The sequence below is a fragment of the Ricinus communis genome, chromosome 8, assembly GCF_019578655.1.
Source record: "Ricinus communis isolate WT05 ecotype wild-type chromosome 8, ASM1957865v1, whole genome shotgun sequence".
Lineage (NCBI taxonomy): Eukaryota > Viridiplantae > Streptophyta > Magnoliopsida > Malpighiales > Euphorbiaceae > Ricinus > Ricinus communis.
Genome location: NC_063263.1, coordinates 17,163,806 through 17,184,964, shown reverse-complemented (window position 1 = coordinate 17,184,964; position 21,159 = coordinate 17,163,806). Strand labels below are relative to the sequence as shown.

Genomic DNA, 21,159 nt, shown 5'->3' with positions numbered 1-21,159 from the left:
TTCTGTTTCTGTTTTCTTGCAAGTTGTGGCTGCCATTTCTCTTGAGACCTAAATTCTGGATTTGAGCAGCATTTTTATTTTTTAATTTTTTTAAGAATCCCAAGCTGAAATGAACTCCTAATGCATTTATAAAAATTTTCAACGGATTATGCATAACACCTTAAAATAAAAATTAATAAAAATAAAAATTTATAATCGCGATCACCAATCTCAAAAAAAACTGAATCTAACAAAGACAGATATAAATTAATTAGCTTTGTAGAAAAATTAAAACAAATAACTACCATCCAAAACAAACAAAAAAACACATTATATTGCCCAATAGTTAATTTTTTCAAACAATAAATACATTAATTAAAAATAAAGTTCTTACAGTGATTTTAAAGGTGTATATTCATTTTTTAATTCAATTTAAATTTTTAGGCAGTTCTTAATTAAAATTGAAAGAAATAATTAAGAAATACTAACGGAACTAGGAATTTATATATCTATACATTATTTTTAATATTAATTTTATATAAACAATTAATATACATAATGATTATTTTAACATAAATAATATCTAATTAATGGAAACTGGCTTATATAATGTAAAAGATATATTTTCGTTGATAAGTTAAATTTGATAAAGAAAAATATATAAAGTGGCCCCACGAAACAAATGCGTAACTATAATCAAAACACAATGATGTCCAATCGAGGGGCAGAAAACCCCAACTTCTAAAAACTAAAGTAGTAACGGTCGCATAAAAACAAAACTCATCCATTTTATCAAGTAAAGTTAACCAAAATCATACTCGCATCGTTTCAGTTTTAGGGCAAAAACACCCGAACTCGCTTTTTATATTTTTGCAAGAAAAACTCGCTTCTTTTGACTCAGAAAAAAGATCTTTCAGTTCGATCTATACATCTCTTAAGGTACCGTTTGTGTCACTGAGTTTGATCTCCGATTCTGTCCAACTTCATTTTTGTCCTTTCTCAAGTCTCTTCGCTTTTTGTATAGCTCACTCTTTTATTTTAAATCCCGCCCAAATTTCTTTTTGATTAGGGTTTTTGGAATATTTTTTTTCTCTTTAGGAATTGCCTTTTTTTGTTGCATTGATTTTAGTTTAGAAATGTGAATATATGAGGATTTTATTTAATATAGTAGAAAATGAGGTGCTTTACCGTAGCTGTTTTTTTTTTTTTTTTTCTTAAATAATAAATAGCTTAAGTATAAAAACTAATGCAATTGATTTTTAGTTTTTCTTGAGTAATTTAGATTTTGAATTTTGCAAGCTCTTTTTGCAAGTTTTAAGTTATTTTTGTTGAGCACGGATCAGTTATTTGGAGAATCATGTAAGTTGCATTGCTCCAGATTTTTTGTTTATCAAGTAGCTCTTGCTGCTCAGTTACATTTCTTATTTATTATTTTACTGTGCAACTTTTAGGTATTATTATTTTTACTTAATTATGGGTAATTGTTCTAATTTACACATAAATTATCATGATAATTTTTTATAGAATTTTATCTTTGGAAGAATAAAATAATGAGTTTATCCATCTTTTTAATTTATTAGTACACAAGCTTTTTTTTCTTTTTTGGGTGCTTGTGGTGCATGTTTGTTTGTGCATCTGAGTTTAGTTGTGTGTCTTTGTGTTTTTGGGTTTCTCTCACAGTCTCTGTATTTTTTGGTGGCTGTAGGTCAAGTATTTATTGCCAAAAGCTCTCTGATCATTCTTCGTTGAGACAAGAGACAGCTGCTTTTCAGCAAGGAATGATTTGTTGCATGATCTTTTGACATTTATGCAATGTCGGGTTTACTTAATGTATTCATTCTTTTCTATACTACTAGCTTTATATTTGCACAATTCTATACAACTTAGTGTAGGAACATCAGATCTTTGTTTTGATTCTAAAGCAGTTATTAATTCCACTTACTCTGAAAGAACATCGCAGTTTTATTTTTTATTTTTAATTTCTTAGGTTGTGTTTAGAGAAGTAGTCAGTTAAGATGAAAGGTTTAGTTGTATGTATATGTTTACTTCCCAACATATAAAATGTCTTTGATTGGATAGATTTGTTGCGTGTGGATGAAATTCATGATGTTGAAGGGTTTTCTCTTGAATTTAATTTAAAACTGCAAATCGTTTGTAATTTGAAATGCATTACATAGTATTCGGTTTAAACAAAAGTTTTCCTTTTACCTTTACAATCATAAATCTTCAATTATAAAATCTGAGCTAAAAGATCTAAAAGGTCTTCGATTTCAAATCTTTTTTTTCCAAATATGCCCTTGCTTATCCATCAGATTTTCAAGTAATCTAGTTTAGAAGATCTAAATGTTTAACCATTTAAGATCTTTAATATTATAGGTTATTGCATATCCTGTTAGATTTGATAGATGTTTAGCTATCTTTCTATCCTTTGTCGTTTATTTCATTTCTGTTATCATTTTTTTTAGAGTTTTAAATCAATTATTGGGTTTTGGGTCAGTAGTTACCTATGGTTCTTTTTTTATCTGTTTGTTATAAGGTTTAATGTGCGTTCTGCTTGCAGTCTTCGCTAAATGGTTCAGCTTCAAATCTTCCAGACAATACTGGGCGTTCTTTTGCTACATCTTTCTCTGGACAGTCTGGTGCGGCATCTCCTGTTTTCCATCATTCTGGTGAGTAGATGTGCAGAGCCTCACTTGTGTATTCTATCAATCTTCTTATGTGCATACATATTTTTATAGATACTCCATTTGTAATTTTAAGGTTTTCTTGCAGGAACTATTCAAGGGCTGCATAATATCCATGGGAGCTTTAATGTTCCAAACATGCCAGGTACACTTACATCAAGAAACACTACACTAAATAATGTTCCTTCTGGCGGGATTCAACAACCTACTGGGAGTCTCTCTAGTGGGCGATTTGCATCCAATAATATCCCTGTTCTCTCTCAGGTTTGGAAACATGTATACAAACTAGTAAATGTAGATTAATTTGCTCAACTGAAGGAATCAAATGTTCTTCTTGTGACATCGCCTTTTTCTTTTTTGTTAATTGCTATGCACTCTGCAGTTATCTCATGGGAGCTCTCATGGACATTCAGGAGTCACAAACAGAGGAGGTATAAGTGTTGTAGGTAACCCTGGATTTAGTAGTAATACAAATGGAGTTGGTGGTTCTATTCCTGGGATTCTTCCTACCTCTGCTGGAATTGGTAACCGGAATGCTGTTCCAGGAGTGGGCGTATCCCAGATTTTGGGAAATACAGGTCCTCGGATAACTAGTTCTATGGGAAACATGGTTGGTGGTGGCAACATAGGAAGGAGCATAAGCTCAGGTGGAGGATTATCTGTTCCTGGTCTTGCATCTCGACTAAATCTAACTGCAAATAGTGGATCTGGAAGTTTAAGTGTGCCAGGACAAAATCGATTAATGAGTGGTGTCCTTCCACAAGGTATATTTCTTTGAGGCAAAGTCAATTAAAATCCTTTATGATGACTATAAAATTAGTTGGTTGACTAGGAGACGGACATTTACTACCAATTCTGCAAGCTTGTATGTTGTTTTAATGCTTTGAAGTTCATTTTGGTTAGAGATTGAACTTTTGCTTTTAGTAATGGGCTACTGGTTACTTTTTGCTTTAATAACTGTTTTTCTAAACACTCCCAGAACATCTAACTGGTGTAATTTGCTGCCTAAAATTTTATCATTGCTTTCTTTTGTAAAGATTTAGGTAACTGTCTTCTTCATATGTTTGGAAGATTCCTGTTAATGTGCACTCTGCAAGATCAATAAAAACAATGCTAGATAGATTGCCTAATATATATGTGATTTATCCACTGTAATCCTGGAGCATTGGTTAGAGGTTTCTGAGTGGCATCATAGGATGATGGAGTAGCATGTATTATTGTTTTTCCGCTTTATTTTTTTTAGTTTACATTAGATTTAGTTGCTTCTTTTGTGTGGTTAATTTTACAACATTTTTTTATGGGTTTTCTATTTCTGGTTGTTGGTTTCTAAGTGAGTCTTTGTCTTAAAAGTCAATTTGCTGATCATGCTTCATTGTATCTCTCGTTTCCTTGTTTTCTCTTTCTTTCCCCTCTTTTCTGTTCGTGGATAATAGTTGTGAGTGCTTATTTAATTTTGGCTGTATTTGCATGTGAATGAAACTTTCTGGCTTCAGGATCTCCACAGGTAATTTCCATGCTAGGAAGTTCCTATCCTAGTGGTCGTGGTCCTCTTTCACAAAGTCATGTCCAAGCAGTGAACAACCTCAGCTCTATGGGAATGTTGAATGATGTGAACTCCAATGATAGTTCCCCTTATGACATAAACAATGATTTCCCAGTGTTGACTAGTCGTCCTAATTCTGCTGGAGGACCTCAAGGACAATTGGGTAATAAACCTGAGTTTGTTTTTGTCTTTTGGTTATTTTAACTGTCCTGCAATTGGGGGTTAAAGTATACAGCACAAAACTTTCAGGTTCTTTGCGAAAACAAGGTCTTGGAGTCAGCCCTATTGTTCAACAAAACCAAGAATTTAGCATCCAAAATGAAGATTTTCCAGCTTTGCCAGGATTTAAAGGTTCCTTAATAATCTTTTGACTCCTTGTCCACTCAAATTTCTATTGTGCTGTGTTGACCTTGACATTAGATTTGCTTCAGGTGGTAATGCTGATTACTCGATGGATTTACACCAGAAAGAACAACTGCATGACAACACCATGTCAATGATGCAATCTCAGCACTTCCCTGTGAGCTGGGGCCTCTAAATTTGATTTCTGGCATAATCTCGCGTGTTATATGATTCTCATACTTCAATGCTGCTTCCTGCAGATGGGCAGGTCTGCTGGATTCAACTTGGGGGGTAATTTTTCATCATATCGTCCACAGCAGCAGCAACAACATGCGCCTGCTGTCAGTAGTAGTGGTGTCTCTTTCTCACCTGTGAACAATCAAGATCTTCTTCATGGTTCAGACATTTTTCCATCTTCACATTCAACCTATCACTCACAGGTGCGGAAGTCTGTTGCAATAGTTTACAGTAAATGTATTTTTTGTTTCCAAGGCCATAATGGGTTCTGGCTTGGAATGAGTGGATGAGCTTTAACTAGTACTTTAAAAAACAGAAATACGTGTAAAATTTGAACTTGACTGGAATTTTTCACCTTTTTATTGCAGGGTAGAATTGTTATAGACATCTTCTTCCATTTTCATTTTACTTTTTCAAATTTTTATTAATTTGTGAAATTTCCTTTAAACCCATTTATTTCATCTTTTGTTCAGACGAATGGACCTCCTGGGATTGGATTGAGACCTCTAAACTCGCCAAATACAGTTTCGGGTATTGGATCATATGATCAGCTCATCCAGCAATATCAACAGCACCAGAACCAGTCCCAGTTTCGGCTACAACAAATGTCAGCAGTTAATCAGTCATTTAGGGATCAAGGCATGAAATCCATGCAGGCAGCACAATCTGCTCCTGACCCATTTGGGTTACTAGGGTTGTTAAGTGTTATAAGGATGAGTGACCCTGATCTGACCTCCCTGGCTCTTGGAATTGACTTAACTACTCTTGGATTAAATTTGAATTCAACAGAAAACCTTCATAAGACGTTTGGCTCCCCATGGTCTGATGAACCGGCTAAGGGTGATCCTGAGTTTAATGTGCCACAATGCTATTATGCTAAACAACCTCCTGCTCTACATGTAACTCTCTCTCTCTCTCTCTCTCTCTCACTTCTTAATTTTATTCAATTTCCTTGAGTTCATTTAGTGTTGCCTCCCTCTTCTTGGTCTTACTTCATCTCGGTGACTGCAGCAAGGCTACTTTTCAAAGTTCACGGTGGAAACATTATTTTATATTTTTTACAGGTGCATTTCCTTGTTGAACTTGATGTTGCTTTTCTTTTTGGTTCTCCCTATATTTTGACGCTCACGTCTTCCCTCTTTTGTTCCTGCATTTTCAGCATGCCAAAGGATGAAGCTCAATTATATGCTGCGAATGAACTGTAAGCCCTAATCTCAATTATATTGCTGCATTTTCATTGTTGTTTTATATCCATGCAGCCTCTTGCCTGTATTATACTGCCTTTCCTTTTTATGTGTGGGTTTGTCTCAAACATGCAACTATGTTTTATTAAAATCCATTGAGGTATGAGACTACCGCCTAAAATCAGGTATGGCAGTCTAACTAATGTGCAACTTCTTGTTGGCAGTTATAACAGAGGCTGGTTTTATCACAAAGAGCACCGGTTGTGGTTCATAAGAGTACCCAATGTGGAGCCACTTGTTAAAACAAATACATATGAGAGAGGATCTTACCACTGCTTTGATCCAAACACATTCGAAATAATCAGAAAGGTTTGAACTTATTTATACTTGATTCAATTTTTTTTTTGGTTGCAATTTTAAGTCAATTGTGAGTCTGACAATTTTCATTGCTTTCTAATCTCTTGTTCTACCTTTGATTCGAGTGCAGGATAATTTTGTTCTTCATTACGAGATGCTGGAAAAGAGACCGGCTCTACCTCAACATTAACATGTTTTTCCATTACAATGTAAAGTTTCAGTTATGTACTCAATTCATTAGAACGTAATCAGTTTGCAGCATTAATGTTACTTGAATTTTATATTTTTGGCAATTGTCTTGTCAATCTTGTTTCAGTGATCACAGCCATTTCTAGCAATATATCAATTGTTAGTAAAATAGAGATTGATAAAATACAGTACAAGTGTCAGCGTGGTCTTTGAAATTACGAGATTTAGCAACTGATAGTGACGGCTGGTTGCCGGTAAATTGTTGCTATCCATTTCAAATGGCAGGAAAGCACAGCACGAGGTTTGCCGACTTTAACCAAGGATTACAAGGTTTCATTTCCGAAGAGAACAGTACTTGAAATACTAACTTGACTGCTGCAGTCCATTCCAGTAAATAGGCTGTACTGTTTACTGTTTTGACAATGAATGCGCAATTAACGTGGATTTTGAGTGGGACATATTGACAGGAAGCAGCTCTGGCAATGTGCCATTATTAGTACTTCAGTTTTGAAAATGCCATGTAATATAATTTTTATAATAAAAAATATTTTAAAAAATATCTAAATATAATAGAATATTTATTTAAATTTAATAGATGTTTTACATTTTATTTTGCTTTTATTTAATTAAATATTAAAGGTTTTAAATTCTTTCTTTTCTTTTTATTTTTTATCAAAAAGCAAAAGTTATAAATATTAATTAATAATACAGTAGAAAGTGAAGTTTGATTTTTTATATATAAAAGACTAAATTAATATTTTATTTTATATTTAAAAAATGAAAAGTGTAATGAATTGCCATTTTATGATAAGATTTTATAAAAAATTTGATATAAATAAAGAGAGTGTTCGAGATCCTCTAACCAATATAATGCAATGGTTTTTGAATTCACGTTTCCTTATATGTTATCTAATCCGCCAAAAGTTCACTTAACATTGGCCTCACATATAGTTCATTGCCCCCAAAAAAACATTAGAAACGAAAACAAAATGCAATCCATGCGATTAAGATGGACAAAGTAATGTGCTTGGATAAGGCTTGTGGGAATTTGTTTTTAGTTCCCGGTTTCCTTCTGCATCAAATATATGAATGGAATGATTTAGGAAGTCATTTTCTTAATTTATCATTCTCCTATACGCGGCAATAGGAAACTGATAAGAAAGTCTCCTTCAATCATCTTATTTGGCTAAAGTTACTGTTCCTCGGAAGTGCTTTGCATGGCGATTACCTATCAGTTGACTGTCCTCAGAGCATATAACAGGCTGACTACTAAGTGCCAACTTCTTTTCTTTTCTTTGATGCAGGTTCTTGTTGCCATCTATGCTGAAGTTATGACAAAAAGCAAAGAAATTGTACGTAGCAAACTCTTCGTAGCTAGGAATTTGATTTAGGATGAAACTATTGACATGACAAGTCAACTTACTAGTACGTCAAAATTTTTATATCAGCGACTATCTCCAGAAAAGTCATTATCCCGAAGGTCACTAATGATAGAAGTAATTGATAACACCTACATCAGCTCCAAATTGGACAGATTTCCAAGGAAAGCAGGAATTGATCCATCAAACTTCTGTTGGAAGGATTTCTGAAAAAAAAGAAAAACCAAACGAATTAACAGGATAATAAGAAAGAAAGGAAAATGTGTGGCAGAATATAATCTCATAAATAATTAATAGAATAATTAATTAAAATGTGTGGCAGAATATAATCTCATAATAATATGCTTCATTACAGTCAAATACCAAAAACAATAATAGCCAACAGATGAAGAATGATCAAACATAGTGAAACAGATAAGTTTGGCAAATATCCAGCCTTGGATGTATTAGTCACACTGATTACAGAGAATACTTCCGTACAATTAAGAAGTGGTGCTAATTTGGGGCCCTCTACAGCAGAGATTGTTACATTAGCTGAACCATTAATCTGAACTGGATAAAATGACAGCACATAGGAAGTTGTGTTTTGGGCTGGAACATCTGTGACACCTAATTTTTGGCTGTTTACGGAAATCTCACATGTACCAGTTAATTCAGGATATCTATAAATTGGGTCCCTAAAATAGAAAATAAAGTAGGCCACTACTGAGGTTTGAGGAGAAAAGTCTACTGGTAAAGTGATGGAATCTGAGACATTTTTAGTTTGTATCGCAGTTGATAGAAGAGGCCATGGTGGTTCATTTTCATCATATGCAAATCCACGAAAGATGGGGTTGGAGACTAAGTTCAGATAGTCAGACCCTTCGGTTGCAACATTCATCCTGATTTGCAAGTTGCCTGCACATAATATATATATACTTGTGAAAATGTGGCAGCAAGTTCAAAACTTAACAAATAAATTTTCCCCTGTACTGTCTTTACTATTCTGAGTCAAGTGCAATTTACTGTTTCTCACATCTATAGGGAAGGAAATAGAGTGGCTGATGCTTAGTGTAAAAAGGCTGTGAACGTGCCTATGTTGATGGGGTGGTCTTCCCCACCTGATTTTTGTTTGCCTTGGACAGCCTACGATGACCAGAAGATTCCGAACTATATAGATTTTGCTAGTGCTTTTTTTTGTTTGTTGCTCTTTTGAGCTTTAATTTCTTTTCAATAAAGGTTGCTAGGAGGGACAGATATTGGGTCGATGGAGGTGCCAACCTAGCTCGAATGTCTTAAAAGGCCTCCGACTCTCTTCACAACAATTATAGATATATACAAAAAATTATGCCCTTGAATTCCCTGGTGACTACTAAAAATATAATTTAAATTCTCTGATGGATGTCAAGTTCTGCCATTTTTTTTCAAACGTAAAGGTGAACCTGTTAAAAGAACTAGGCTATATATGGTAGCAGTGAAACTAACCCAATGCTGTCGTTTGCACCATAATTGATCCTGCTATGAAGCAGCAAAGCCGTCTTGTTCTCCATCAACCCATAAAGATGATAAAGATTATCCATGAGAAAATATATGGCTTCAAGTGAAGAAATAAAAGGAACATCATCACTAGTACGAACCAAACACACTTGTGAAGTATCTCCATTGATCTTGTAAACCATTTCATGATAAATTGGCTCATCTTCACTCATAGAAGTTGTTACTGCTGCCCATAAATTCCCATCTGTCTCCAAATTGAAAATTGGAGGCGTTAAAAGGGCATCATAGTTACCATAGTAAAACCCAGCTCGAAATAGGAACTTTTTGTCCGATACATAAAATGGCAAGTTGTAGCAGGACTTATTACCATCAGGGAAATATCTTAGGATGTTCAATGGTCTAAAGTTCTGGCTGCAAGTGAGGAGATGGTTTTTTCCAGTTTTTATGTAACTATCATCAGGAAGCCAAAACACAGAATCATTATCTGTTGCTGGAGTACTCTTTGATGCTCCACAGTCAATCCTCAAATCGTTAAAGGGGTCTGTTACAGAGAATTAGGCCAATAGATTGGGAATTAGAAGAAAATAGATAACATAAAATAGAAATTAGGAAGTACATCTTACCCTGGGAATAGGCCTGGAAGCTATACATGATCATCATTCCCAATACCACAGCCAGAATTTCTGTCAGTTCTTTCATTTTGTAGAGAAAGGTTGGTTTCAGTGCAGTAGGAGTGAAAAGATACATTTGGACATATATACTTCCTGCTTCGTAGATGCTGAAATAAGAAAGAGTTCGTTACTATAAAACAAGCAGTTCTTCAAAGTTTCACCCTTTTAAATATCTTTTTAAAGGGACAAAGAGAATTCATTAGAGTGTTTATCAATCATGGGATTAAGTGAAAAAGACAGAATGTCCGGATGTTTTTACATCATTTCTGTTAGTACAAAATGAAGGAGGGATATACTAGTAGAACTTATATATATGTGAGTCTCTTAAGATATCATATTTCTTTCAATAAATCAGAATGTACCCAGAGTTTGGTTATAAATCTCTAGTGCTGCTGGCAAATGAAAAAAAACAAAGACAAGTTTTTTCTATTATTTTGGATGTTCAAACCACTTATTGCTGACAAGCAAACACTCAATTTTTCATTCCGGGGTTTACGTATATTTTAGAGATAGGAAGAAGAAGAATTAAGAGGAAATTGAGAAGGAAAGAAGAAAATTGTGATATATCATTCAATAATATGATTATACACATTCACTGCCACAATAATATGCTAACAGATTCCTTGTAGAAGTTAGTGAAAACAATAGCTGCAATTCACTAAAGGACAAATAACTAAAAGATAGAAAATGGTAAATGACAAATGACAACTTTTGGCCGTTGAGTAACGGAATAACACACTCCGCAGGCTTCATTTCTTCACCACAACTGTTCCCTTGCAAACTCTTGGGATAGCAGCTTCATACTGAGCCTCAACCATTATTCTAGGCCCTCTAACAGTAATTGAGTATGTAACATTACCCTCCCCTTTAGCTTTTCCCTTGTCCTCAATGGTATAAAAAAATTAAAGTAGTATATGAATAATTAAGCAAATAACTTTTCTTATAAAAAATAAAAATTCTAAAATAAAAAAAAAATGGATAATATTAAAAAGTAAATTTACACCTTATATTCATATTCATTATTTTTTAATTTTAAAAATTTGTTTATAAATTAAAATATCTATGGTATTGTCGTATTTTTGTAAGATAGAATTAGCTTGATAACATATTTTTACGAGCTTGGGTTTTTCGAGATATAAATCTTATCGATATTGCAAAATTCTTAAGTTTATAATTTTATAAATTTTTAGAATTAAATTACACTAAAAAAATCAAGCAAAATAAAATATTTAAATAATCTTAAGAATGACATAATTATGAATAAGTTGACATTTATTATCACATTAGCCCAATAAATATTTGACACAAGCTGTAAATAATTCAATTACGTAGTATAAAGTGAATGAGGCAGATTTTAATTTTATAAAAGGTCATAACCGTTGACACGTAAAATTTTAAATTTATAATAACTTTTCATATAAATTTAGTTACTTTTTTATATTTGGAAAATGTATCATGGCAGTATTAATTAGCTGACGCTTTTCAGCATTTTATAATGATTTTGCAGTGTTGATGAAAAAAGGGGTCAGAGGGTACCTAATAGGCAAACCACCTTCTTTAAAAGAGCATCATCATCTTTCATCTATTCAGCTCCTTAATTTGCTAAAAAATGCTACGTTTTTTCTTCATTTGCTTGAAGACTAAATATTAAGACATACATATAATAAATTATAATTATAAAATACGTAATATAAAAATTTTTGAACCAAACAATCTCGTGTTTTTAGCTTTTTAAGAGGAATATTATTTTTTCATTTATTCTTTATTTTATTACTAAAAAATTAAATAAAAATATTACCGAAATCCATAAATTTTCTAAAATAAATTAAAATAAAAAATCGATTATTTATAATTTAAAAGTAACATATTAAGGGTATATTTGGAATGACATTGGCGCAAAATAATTCAATTTCGAGACGGTGTATGTGATACATCTGAAAAAGCAAGAAAACGACACCGTTTACTGAATCAAAGAGAGAGAAAGAACTGACCTGACTGGAACACAGGCAGTAGAGTACTAGTAATCGGAAACAGAAATGGCAAAGACGATAATGAGATCACTAGCCATGAAAGCTCTAAAGTGCCCTTCATCGTCATTTCTCTTCAATCTAAGGCAGACCCATAATCCACGCGTCCAAACCCAAGTCATCAGGGCATTCTCCGCCCTTATGTCACCGCCGTCTAAGGCGATCGTCTATGACCAGCATGGTGCTCCTGAGTCTGTTACCAGGTACTGAGACAAAAAACATGGATACCCTTCTTTGTTTTCAATAATATGTTTTCTTTTGTGGGTGTCTGGTGTAGAGTAGTAGAGATGCCTCCAGTGGAAGTTAAAGACAAGGATGTGTGTGTTAAAATGCTTGCTGCTCCTATTAATCCTTCTGATATTAACCGAATTGAAGGTAAATATTTGATCAATTTTTAATGGTTAATAATCGATTTGAAGTGATTTTATGCTCTTTTGCTTTAAACTCAATTGGGTGTGTAAAGTTTGGATCTTTGGTACTTAGCTTTCAAGGTTTTTAATGAGTTGGAAGTGATTCTTATGTTCTTTTTACTTGAAATTAATCGGGTTATAGGAGTGTATCCTGTGAGGCCTCCAGTGCCTGCTGTTGGAGGATATGAAGGTGTTGGTGAGGTGCATTCTGTTGGCTCTGCAGTTAAGGATTTTTCCCCTGGTGATTGGGTCATTCCATCTCCACCCACTTTTGGTGCGTGGCCTTTTCCGTACTTTGGCTGTTGTAATAATTGTTAATATTTTTCTTTTATAGCCATGCATGGCTCTTCCGTTCTTCCCTTCATCCACTCCATCCCAAAGAGTAACTAAGAGTAACTAGGAAAAGTTCAGTCCCATTATCATGTTCCAATTGAATACTTTCCTTGTTTATACTTGAGCATGAGGTGTAACACTTTGAATGGCACATTCTAATTACTCAATTGCAAATATATAGTGGAGAAAGTTGTAGCACATTTTTGCCAATACAAAGAAAATTCTCATTCCTGAAATTGAAACTGATAGCGTTAGTAACAGAAGAAGCCTGAAACTTTAAATGGCTATGGGTTTATGTAGAGAATAGCAACTATCTTGCTGCTCAACAAAAGTTGGTCCAGAGTTCTTATGTTGAAGCAGAAAAAGTTTGCAAAGAAGATATATTCTGCTTACTTAGTGTCATTTCTAGACTGGATTTATAACAGGACAACTTTCTTTTTTTTGTTGAATGCTGTGTGATTGAACCTCACATTTTTTCCTTTCCTCAATTTTATTAGATGATAGTTAATGTTCATGTTCTCCAGGGACATGGCAAACTTACATTGTGCAAGATCAGAGTGTCTGGCACAAAATCAACAAAGACTCGCCCATGAAATATGCTGCAACAATCACTGTTAATCCTTTGACTGCTTTAAGAATGCTTGAAGACTTCACGACCCTAAATTCAGGTACTTCCTTCTATAATACATAATTGTTTTATCTTTTGATGCTTTTCTCTTATAACAGTGTTTGCAAGCAGGAGATTCTGTTGTGCAAAATGGGGCTACAAGTATTGTGGGTCAGTGCATCATCCAGATTGCAAAATTTCATGGCATCCACAGCATTAACATATTAAGGGACAGGTGCGATTTGAAATTTTAATTTAAATGATATCGGTTAAGATGCATCTAACTTCCAATTTCTGCCAGTCCTAACTTCTGCTGATGCATGTATAATTTGACTTTTTCCCCTTTTTATCTCTTGGTTTAGTTAAACTCTCTGCTTAAGGGGATGAGCATTAAAAATGGAGCTTAGATCTCTAAAGCGAATTTTGGTTCTCATATCGAGTAACTGATTTAGTGCAATTCAAGTTAAGTGTTCCTTGATGTTGTAAAGGTGAAAGTTGCTCTCAAGGCCCTAGGTCATTGTACTCGGTTGTTTCAGGAAGTTAAAGTTTAGACTTATTCAAGGGTTAGGATTTTCTTTCAATCATTATTTTAACATTTTGCTTTCGTATAAAATGCAACTTCAGTTAAATTTAGTTATTGGCTTTTTCAAGTTATCTTCATTAAATTTAGGATTGTGTAAGTTGGCACCTTCATAGAGGTTTTCCATTTTTTTTCCCCTTATGGAGAGTTGCGTTGTTGAAGGAAAATTGTAATTGCTTGTGCCTTGTTACAATCCTAACTGTGTTGATAGGCCATTGACAAAAAGAAAGAAATAGATAAAAAGAACAAAGAACAAATGTGACCTGAAAGGCTTATTTTCTTTTTCATATCGTATCATCTCAGAAGTTATTTATTATAAGAATGTGATTTGCTGGCAGCAATGCATGTTCCTTTATTTATTTTATTCTTAAATTCTACTTTTCAGAAAGTCAATGGCTGCAAGCATACCTTTCCTTACCATGTTATGTTTGTTTTAGGCCTGGGTCAGATGAAGCAAAAGAATTTTTAAAGGAACTAGGTGCGGATGAAGTGTTTACTGAAGGCCAATTGGCAGTGAAGAATGTTAAGGGTCTCCTGGTATCATCAGCTATGGACTCCTTATTTTTGATAATTGATAGTAGCTGAAGTTGGAGATGTATATACTCTCATGTGCTCTCAGTGTTCCTAAAATCTGTATTTCAGGATGTGATTTTATTCTTGGATTTTGAGCAATTGGACTCGAAATAATAGTTTTTATCTATTGCATTGCTAGACTAATTTACCAGAACCTGCTTTGGGATTCAACTGTGTTGGTGGTAATTCGGCTTCTTTGGTTCTCAAATTCTTAAGGTGCGGCATGAGTTATAGATACTCAAGGATCTTTAGCATTTCTTTAACTTCAAAGTGTAATAATGTCTTTTTGAATGCTGATGATCTCTTTTATTCAGGCAGGGAGGAACAATGGTAACTTATGGTGGAATGTCTAAGAAACCTGTAACAGTATCGACATCATCCTTCATTTTTAAGGTAACAACGCATTCTTTTATCCTCTCATGACAAGGCAACTCTATATAAAAATCATGCATCATCCCCTTGAGATACTTGATGTTCCATGCAAACACGTGAACAAAAAGTGCTAGCTGAGGAAGTGGTCAAGAGTTGAAAACACAACTTAGAGATTGAACATTGGTAGGTATTAATATAAACTCGATAGAAATTGTAAAAGGTGGTGCTATCATAATAAAAATGATATAGCTCTCTATTCAGTATCCATTTTCCAACTAATAGAATTTCTGAGGATGGTGCATATGACCTAATTCTCTAGCTATGCATGCAAGATGAACTCAAGCCATAAATGAAATTTCATTGCAATTGTTCTGTATGGATTGGGTTGATATGTTGATTATGAGTAGTTCTGTCTCAAAGCAGACTGTTTATTGACTATAGTCACAAATGTTGTATGTCTAATTTGAATTGGAATTCCTTTCAAATTCACAGGTGAATCTATCTGTTCATAGTTTCCTGCTCATGTCAGTTACCTCTCTCTGTATATATTTTCAGGATCTTTCCTTGAGGGGGTTCTGGTTGCAAAAATGGATGACTTCAGATAAGGCAAAAGAGTGCAGAAATATGATAGATTATCTTCTGTGCCTAGCACAAGAAGGGAAGTTGAAATACGAGTAAGTTGCTCCTGATGCTAATCCACATGTCACTGTTTTGGTTAATGGAGTTTTCTCTTTGCACCTTCAACATTTTATATTTATAAGTTGAAGTTACCCTCTTTGCAGGATGGAGCTGGTTCCTTTTGACGATTTCCATGTGGCATTGGACAAGGCACTTGGAAAGCTAGGGAGCCAACCTAAACAAGTTTTGAAATTCTAAATCTCAAGGACCTGTGCATGGATCCTACCTGGTACATCTATCGGTGGTGGCTTTTTTTATTACTTCGGACTTCATGTAACAAATGCTGTAATCGCTAAGTGCAAATCCTTGAGTGATTTTCCAGACAAACTGAGTTACCAAGTGAGATAGGAAGTCAGGTTCTGTAATTGTATTGTGTAAAACTTGCGCAGTGTTATGAATCAATGCTTGTTGTAAAGATATAATAAATCGTTGGCAATCTCTTGTCCAAGTTTATCTCCGGTTGAAGAGAGTATATTTGTTAAAATCAACCGAATGTGACAGTTGGGCCAATTGGCCGGCTAACGTTGCAAGCATGTGATTACTCAACAATGCATAACCTCAAAGCCAAGTTCTGTAGGGAATTTTGACTAGCCTTATTGGACAAGAAGCAATCGTACAAATCCGACAGGCATCAATGTCTAACTCAGGATCGCCTTATCAGTCAATTTGACTGTCCTAGTTTTATCAATTAAGTGCACAAGCCAATGATTTGCCACATTCAGCTTCACCTTTGGACTAAAAAGAAAATATGGTATATTATTGCCATGAAGATGTGACCATATTGTAATCAATGAATTGACATTAAGCCTACGAAAAAGAATAATTTCTGATGCTAATAGATAACAATACCAGACTGTTTACCCTCCAATATCTCCTTTCCATTGACAATGTATGCCCACGGAAAAACCAAAAAGAAGATCAAAGCCCTTGTGTCCTAGGTGCACTCCTTTCTCAAAATATAGTCCACAGCATCTTCTACAGTGTTAACAACCTGCAATAGCAGCAAAGGGCGCATAGTTCAGTACAAAAAAATGGTGCATGGATATGTTAGTCTTTATAGCCAGGGGCAAACATGGCTAAAAGCATCCATTAGCTTCCAAATAGATCCTTTATTATCACTTATTTGAAATCAAGTCAAGTTACATTTCAGTACAATACAAAGTTGGTGCTGGAACTTCTTAATAGCTGCTTTCTCTACCAGTCTATGAGTGAAGACATTGGAGTTTCCATGGTGAATCAAGTAGATATAGATCCTAGTAGTGGAACAAACTATGTAGGTAAAGCAACTGGATTATTGTGCCAACCCCATATTGCGGTTAAGTCAAAATATATGAAGCTAGAAATGTTTTCATGTTAAGCTTTCTCAATGGCCTACCAGATCTGCCGGAAACTCAGTATAGTTTTCTGTTCCCTTGAAAACCCCTGTCCTTGTCAAGATAGAAAACCAGGGACGTCCAGCCTGAGATGCCAAAAAAATAAGAAGGGGGGCATAAGCATTACAATAATTTTCACCAATGTTAAAAGTAGGGAACCTAATTCCAAGTGAGATAAAGACAAACCTGTCTTGCACCTCTAATGTCAACTGAAGGATTGTCTCCTATCATATATAGTGTAGTAAAATGATGAATTTCAGCATTCATATGATCCATAGGATCAGTACCACAATGAAGAGATGAAAGCTGCTTTAAAACAGTTTCAGCATTCTTGAATACAAACGGATTTGGCTTTCCAAAAGAAGTGTACTCTAGAGGTTTAGGGTGAATTCTGCACCAATGTCATCATCAGCAAAGTTCATTAGATGGCAATTGACAATATTAAAGTATTTTGTCAGTGCATTCTCTCTATAGAAATTGCAGATCTGTAAAATATGACCTGCAGTTAAATCCACTTATGATGGATTTATGCCCTAAAAAGCAGAAGGCCACCAGGATGGCCATGAAAACAAAAGTACTTGGCTCTTTTTCTGAAAAAGTTCAAACTCAAATTGTTTGATTCCAAGGTCGGCCAGTAAAACAATGAGTGATAAGCTTCATAATCGAGAAGGAAACAGCTTAGGAAATAAATGTTATCTGACCTTACCTATTGAATACTGATTCTAGTGCAATTCTGAAAGCTCCCATGCCAAGGCGCTCTGAAGGAAAAGCAGCCTAACTTTAGCAACACCTTATCAGTTCAATGCTATTTCACAAACTATTCAGGTACAAATAAAAGAAGGAACAAAAGTATTAACAATGATAACTGACCTGGTAAGCAAGGTCATCACTTGCAAAATACAAGTGTGGTTGGTGTCCAATCTCCCTGCCAGGGAGACCTCCGGTTCTTAAAATATCACACAGGACCTAAGACCAATATCCACAAGTAATAAAATACGAGGATGAAGAAAACAACCATAAAGTGAGCATTGGGGAATATATTAAATCAACATAATCGAATATCAAAATGTGAGTAAAAAAATAACAAAAATAAACATTGTTGAAAACAAGAGTGAAGTCGCCTTGTCACCAAATTATCAAAACAGAAACAGATAACTAGGTCCTGATTTCATATCTTTAGAAGGTAGAGAGCAAATAAGCACTTTTTCTTTTTCATTCCTCCAAAGAGAAGACAGTATAATATATATATTTTTTCTCTTGAACACTCAGCTATGTAACCTCCAAGCAACCATTTCGGTTCATTCAAGCCATGGTTTAAAATTGAGGAAGTTTTTGTGGTTGTGGTTGTGGTGATATGAACATCAGATGTTGGAGCCAAAACATAGTGGTCACACCATTCATAGTGATGCATTAGCAAAGTGATACAACAAAAAACCTGCTGTAATTGAAGCATACAGTCTGCATCAGCCAATGCTGCTGATGTAAAGGCCCTTTTTAGCTTTACATGCCAATGGACCAACATGTGAAATGGAAGGCTGATAAATATGGCCCTTACCATATCAATAGACTTAAAAAGGCTGATATGTTTCTGCAAAAGTGACATGCATTGTTGACATTTCAAATCCTGAATGTCTTTTATGGCTAACTTAGATTGCTGCTGAATAGTAAATATAAATGTGGTACCATCACTGAAAGAGGACAATCAAACTTTGGTTTTAATCTTTCACACTAACAGTTTTCAGAAGGATATGAGAGGCACTGCACCTTGAATGCATCGACAAGCCATCAATTAAAAAAGAAAAAAAAGAAAGGAAAATCCCCATATCCACATGACAGAGATTCATAAATGATAATATAAGCCAAAGATTTCACGCAACCTGAATGTCTCTGCTCCAGTCAACAGAATCACTAACAATAAATGCTGCCTGAACCCTCTGTGAGTGGATTTGGTCTCCTGTAGTCGTCTGCTCCGAAGTACTACTATGCTTTGCAGTCTGCTTAATTGTCCATGTCTTATATTGTGCTAGTGGATCAATGCCATCAAAATAAGATGTATATTCATCTATTGAGAGAACATTTCTGCATATAAAACCAATAAGCAAAAAAAACCCACTTTAGAGCTTAAACTCTGACAAATTGGAGATTCTGAAGAGTTGTGTCAAATTTCAACAAAGAAAAATCAAATAGCCAAAAAGCTTACTTAAATCCATATTCAGACATCACTGCAGCAGGTTCTCCTTTGCCCACAGCAACAACAAATTCGTTCTCAAATCTGCATAATATTCCAAAATATTAATAAATGAAAGAAAAATAATGCAATTTCACTAAGAATTGATGCTTTATTCCAATTAGAAACTTCCATCCGCTTTGGGTTCAATTCATTTTCTGATGATTAAAACTTCCATGTCTTTATTTGGCACGTAAAATCCGTAACGATATCTGTAACTCTCAACCCATGCCATATGTTAAAACTGTTCAAACATCATTCAGCATATTCTTATACTGTCACTACTGCTTGTGCCATTTATTATGCATATCAATTACTAGCTGAGAATCCATTATCTGCACTACTTATTGCTATGTGGCTGGATATCCCAGCATGTAGCTGTGGAAAATGAATGTGCACCATTGGAATTAATAGACTTCCCCAAGCCTGAAAAATGGTATCAAATGGGTTGCCTAAATACACAGGTCAGGTTGAAAAAGGAAATGGCGTTTTAATGGAGGGGTAATTCAGAGATTAAATGAGCCTGATGGCATGCTATGTATCAAAAAAAGAATGCAGCATTCCTTGCACCTAAACATGCCAAAAGCTGTTCTTTACATTTATCAAGAAACATGATATTAGCTGGATATTGTTGCAAATCTTTATCTATTTGTTTACTTTTATAATTGGTAATGATGATATATATACAACTTAGGACTTAGTTGTTCAAATGCATACCTATTCACCAGCTGTTTAAAAGGTGTGTGACCCTGTACAACCTACAATAAAATCGCAGCAGTAAGTGTTATTCCATCATCATTAACAAAGCCTAAACCAATCGGGGATAAAGCTCTAAAATTAAAACAAATATCTTAATAGAAGTACCTGCAAAGGTGAAATATGGACGCCTAGAAGCGTACTTAACTCCATTGCTCTTTTAGATTCACGAAAGCCACCTCCTATTTGAAATATGAATAGAAATAAAGAACTGAACTGATGCTGCTACTAATAGTAACTCATACAACTACATATTCACAATCTTTGTCGTAAATCCGAATTTTGCTATAACCCCTAAATATTCAATAATAATTATAACAATTCTCACTGTCAATAATATGAAAAGAGAAACAATCCAAATGAAAAAAATCATGGTAAGTGTGAGAGAAAACTCACCATTGGTCAAGAAAATGAAAGGAATCCTCAAAGCACCTGAGGTGAACAATTAAAACGAAAGGTACATTATTAAAAAAAAAATTGAAATTAGTTATGCGAAATAAAAAAAGCATAACATAGAAGTGAATAGGTAAGTACCGGAAGGGTGATATAATCGTTGAAGAGCTCGAGGAGAAGCTCCGATTGGAGATTCGCCACGAAGAATGACACCATCGATATCAAACGCGATGCCAAATGAACCTCTGCTTTATTGATTTGAAAAAGAAATTCGCGAAAACACAAAGAGATACATATATAAAGAAAGAGGAGATGATGAATTAGGCAAAAAGAAAAGAAAAATAAAATAAATAAAATAAAGACCTTTGAGATTGCGAGAGAAGTTGAGAAAAAGAGCGTGAAAACGCAGTGGTGAAGAGCTGCTGCTTTCTGTTGCGGTTCTTGAGGACCGAAGCTATTTTTTGCAGTCTCATTCTTCTTCTTCTTCTTCGTCTCCTAACTTCTTTCTTTGCTGTTGATCGTCACCACCACCAATTACTGCCAACTTGAAAATGGAGTTTCTCTTAATTTAATGCCATTGGAAAAAAAAAAGTTCTCATTTTACAGTCAAAATATGCGAAATTATCAAATTAAGATTGTTTTGTGAAAAACACCAATTTAGGATACCAGTCAAATTAGAAAGAAAAAAATGCGCTAATCCTGTAGGCGGATGGAGCCAAGTTGTTATATTTTTTAGCGTGTGCAGGCTGTGTCAAGTGTCACGTGAGTTTTGTTTTATCACCAAAATTT

General features: G+C 34.5%; 4 protein-coding genes and 1 non-coding gene across 7 annotated transcripts; 2 read left to right on the top strand and 3 right to left on the bottom strand.

The window, feature by feature from the left end:
• The first annotated feature begins 767 nt into the window (after window positions 1-767).
• Window positions 768-6,619, top strand: LOC8264020 (probable NOT transcription complex subunit VIP2). Of its 2 annotated transcripts, XM_015726024.3 has the most exons (15): window positions 768-918; window positions 1,685-1,809; window positions 2,540-2,648; window positions 2,752-2,927; window positions 3,046-3,094; window positions 3,209-3,427; window positions 4,157-4,369; window positions 4,456-4,557; window positions 4,638-4,726; window positions 4,809-4,988; window positions 5,259-5,684; window positions 5,797-5,849; window positions 5,945-5,986; window positions 6,194-6,338; window positions 6,457-6,619. In XM_015726024.3, exons 2-15 carry the CDS (start codon window positions 1,792-1,794, stop codon window positions 6,514-6,516), a joined length of 1,881 nt encoding a protein of 626 aa, XP_015581510.1. In that variant the 5' UTR covers window positions 768-918; window positions 1,685-1,791; the 3' UTR covers window positions 6,517-6,619. The 2 variants fall into 2 exon arrangements, with proteins under 2 accessions (XP_015581510.1, XP_002530232.1); XM_002530186.4 differs by having other exon boundaries at window positions 3,046-3,427.
• LOC112536534 lies at window positions 2,568-2,648 on the bottom strand. Its single transcript, XR_003080525.1, has one exon. It is a non-coding gene; the product is annotated as a small nucleolar RNA snoR35 (small nucleolar RNA).
• An 864-nt stretch (window positions 6,620-7,483) lies between the features above and the next one.
• Window positions 7,484-10,158, bottom strand: LOC8264022 (receptor-like protein kinase At5g59670). Its single transcript, XM_048378321.1, is given in 4 exon segments — window positions 7,484-8,757; window positions 8,759-8,791; window positions 9,359-9,911; window positions 9,994-10,158. Coding segments are annotated over 4 exon segments (1,218 nt in total). The 5' UTR covers window positions 10,118-10,158; the 3' UTR covers window positions 7,484-8,249.
• A 1,783-nt stretch (window positions 10,159-11,941) lies between these two features.
• LOC8264023 (enoyl-[acyl-carrier-protein] reductase, mitochondrial) lies at window positions 11,942-16,069 on the top strand. Its single transcript, XM_002530189.4, has 10 exons — window positions 11,942-12,271; window positions 12,346-12,443; window positions 12,621-12,752; window positions 13,336-13,479; window positions 13,551-13,653; window positions 14,436-14,535; window positions 14,711-14,787; window positions 14,886-14,964; window positions 15,499-15,617; window positions 15,726-16,069. Exons 1-10 carry the CDS (start codon window positions 12,078-12,080, stop codon window positions 15,817-15,819), a joined length of 1,140 nt encoding a protein of 379 aa, XP_002530235.1. The 5' UTR covers window positions 11,942-12,077; the 3' UTR covers window positions 15,820-16,069.
• Window positions 16,070-16,357: 288 nt separating this feature from the next.
• LOC8264024 (uncharacterized protein YKR070W) lies at window positions 16,358-21,056 on the bottom strand. 2 transcript variants are annotated; one of them, XM_048378100.1, is made up of 12 exons: window positions 20,734-21,056; window positions 20,512-20,618; window positions 20,374-20,409; window positions 20,086-20,159; window positions 19,939-19,979; window positions 19,195-19,266; window positions 18,872-19,073; window positions 17,865-17,960; window positions 17,701-17,768; window positions 17,181-17,385; window positions 16,997-17,080; window positions 16,358-16,612 (listed from the first exon to the last, which is right to left on the bottom strand). In XM_048378100.1, the coding sequence occupies exons 1-12, from the start codon at window positions 20,841-20,843 to the stop codon at window positions 16,556-16,558; spliced, it is 1,152 nt and encodes a 383-aa protein (XP_048234057.1). In that variant the 5' UTR covers window positions 20,844-21,056; the 3' UTR covers window positions 16,358-16,555. The 2 variants fall into 2 exon arrangements, with proteins under 2 accessions (XP_048234057.1, XP_002530236.1); XM_002530190.4 differs by having other exon boundaries at window positions 20,512-20,615; window positions 20,734-21,055.
• Between the last annotated feature and the right edge of the window lie 103 nt (window positions 21,057-21,159).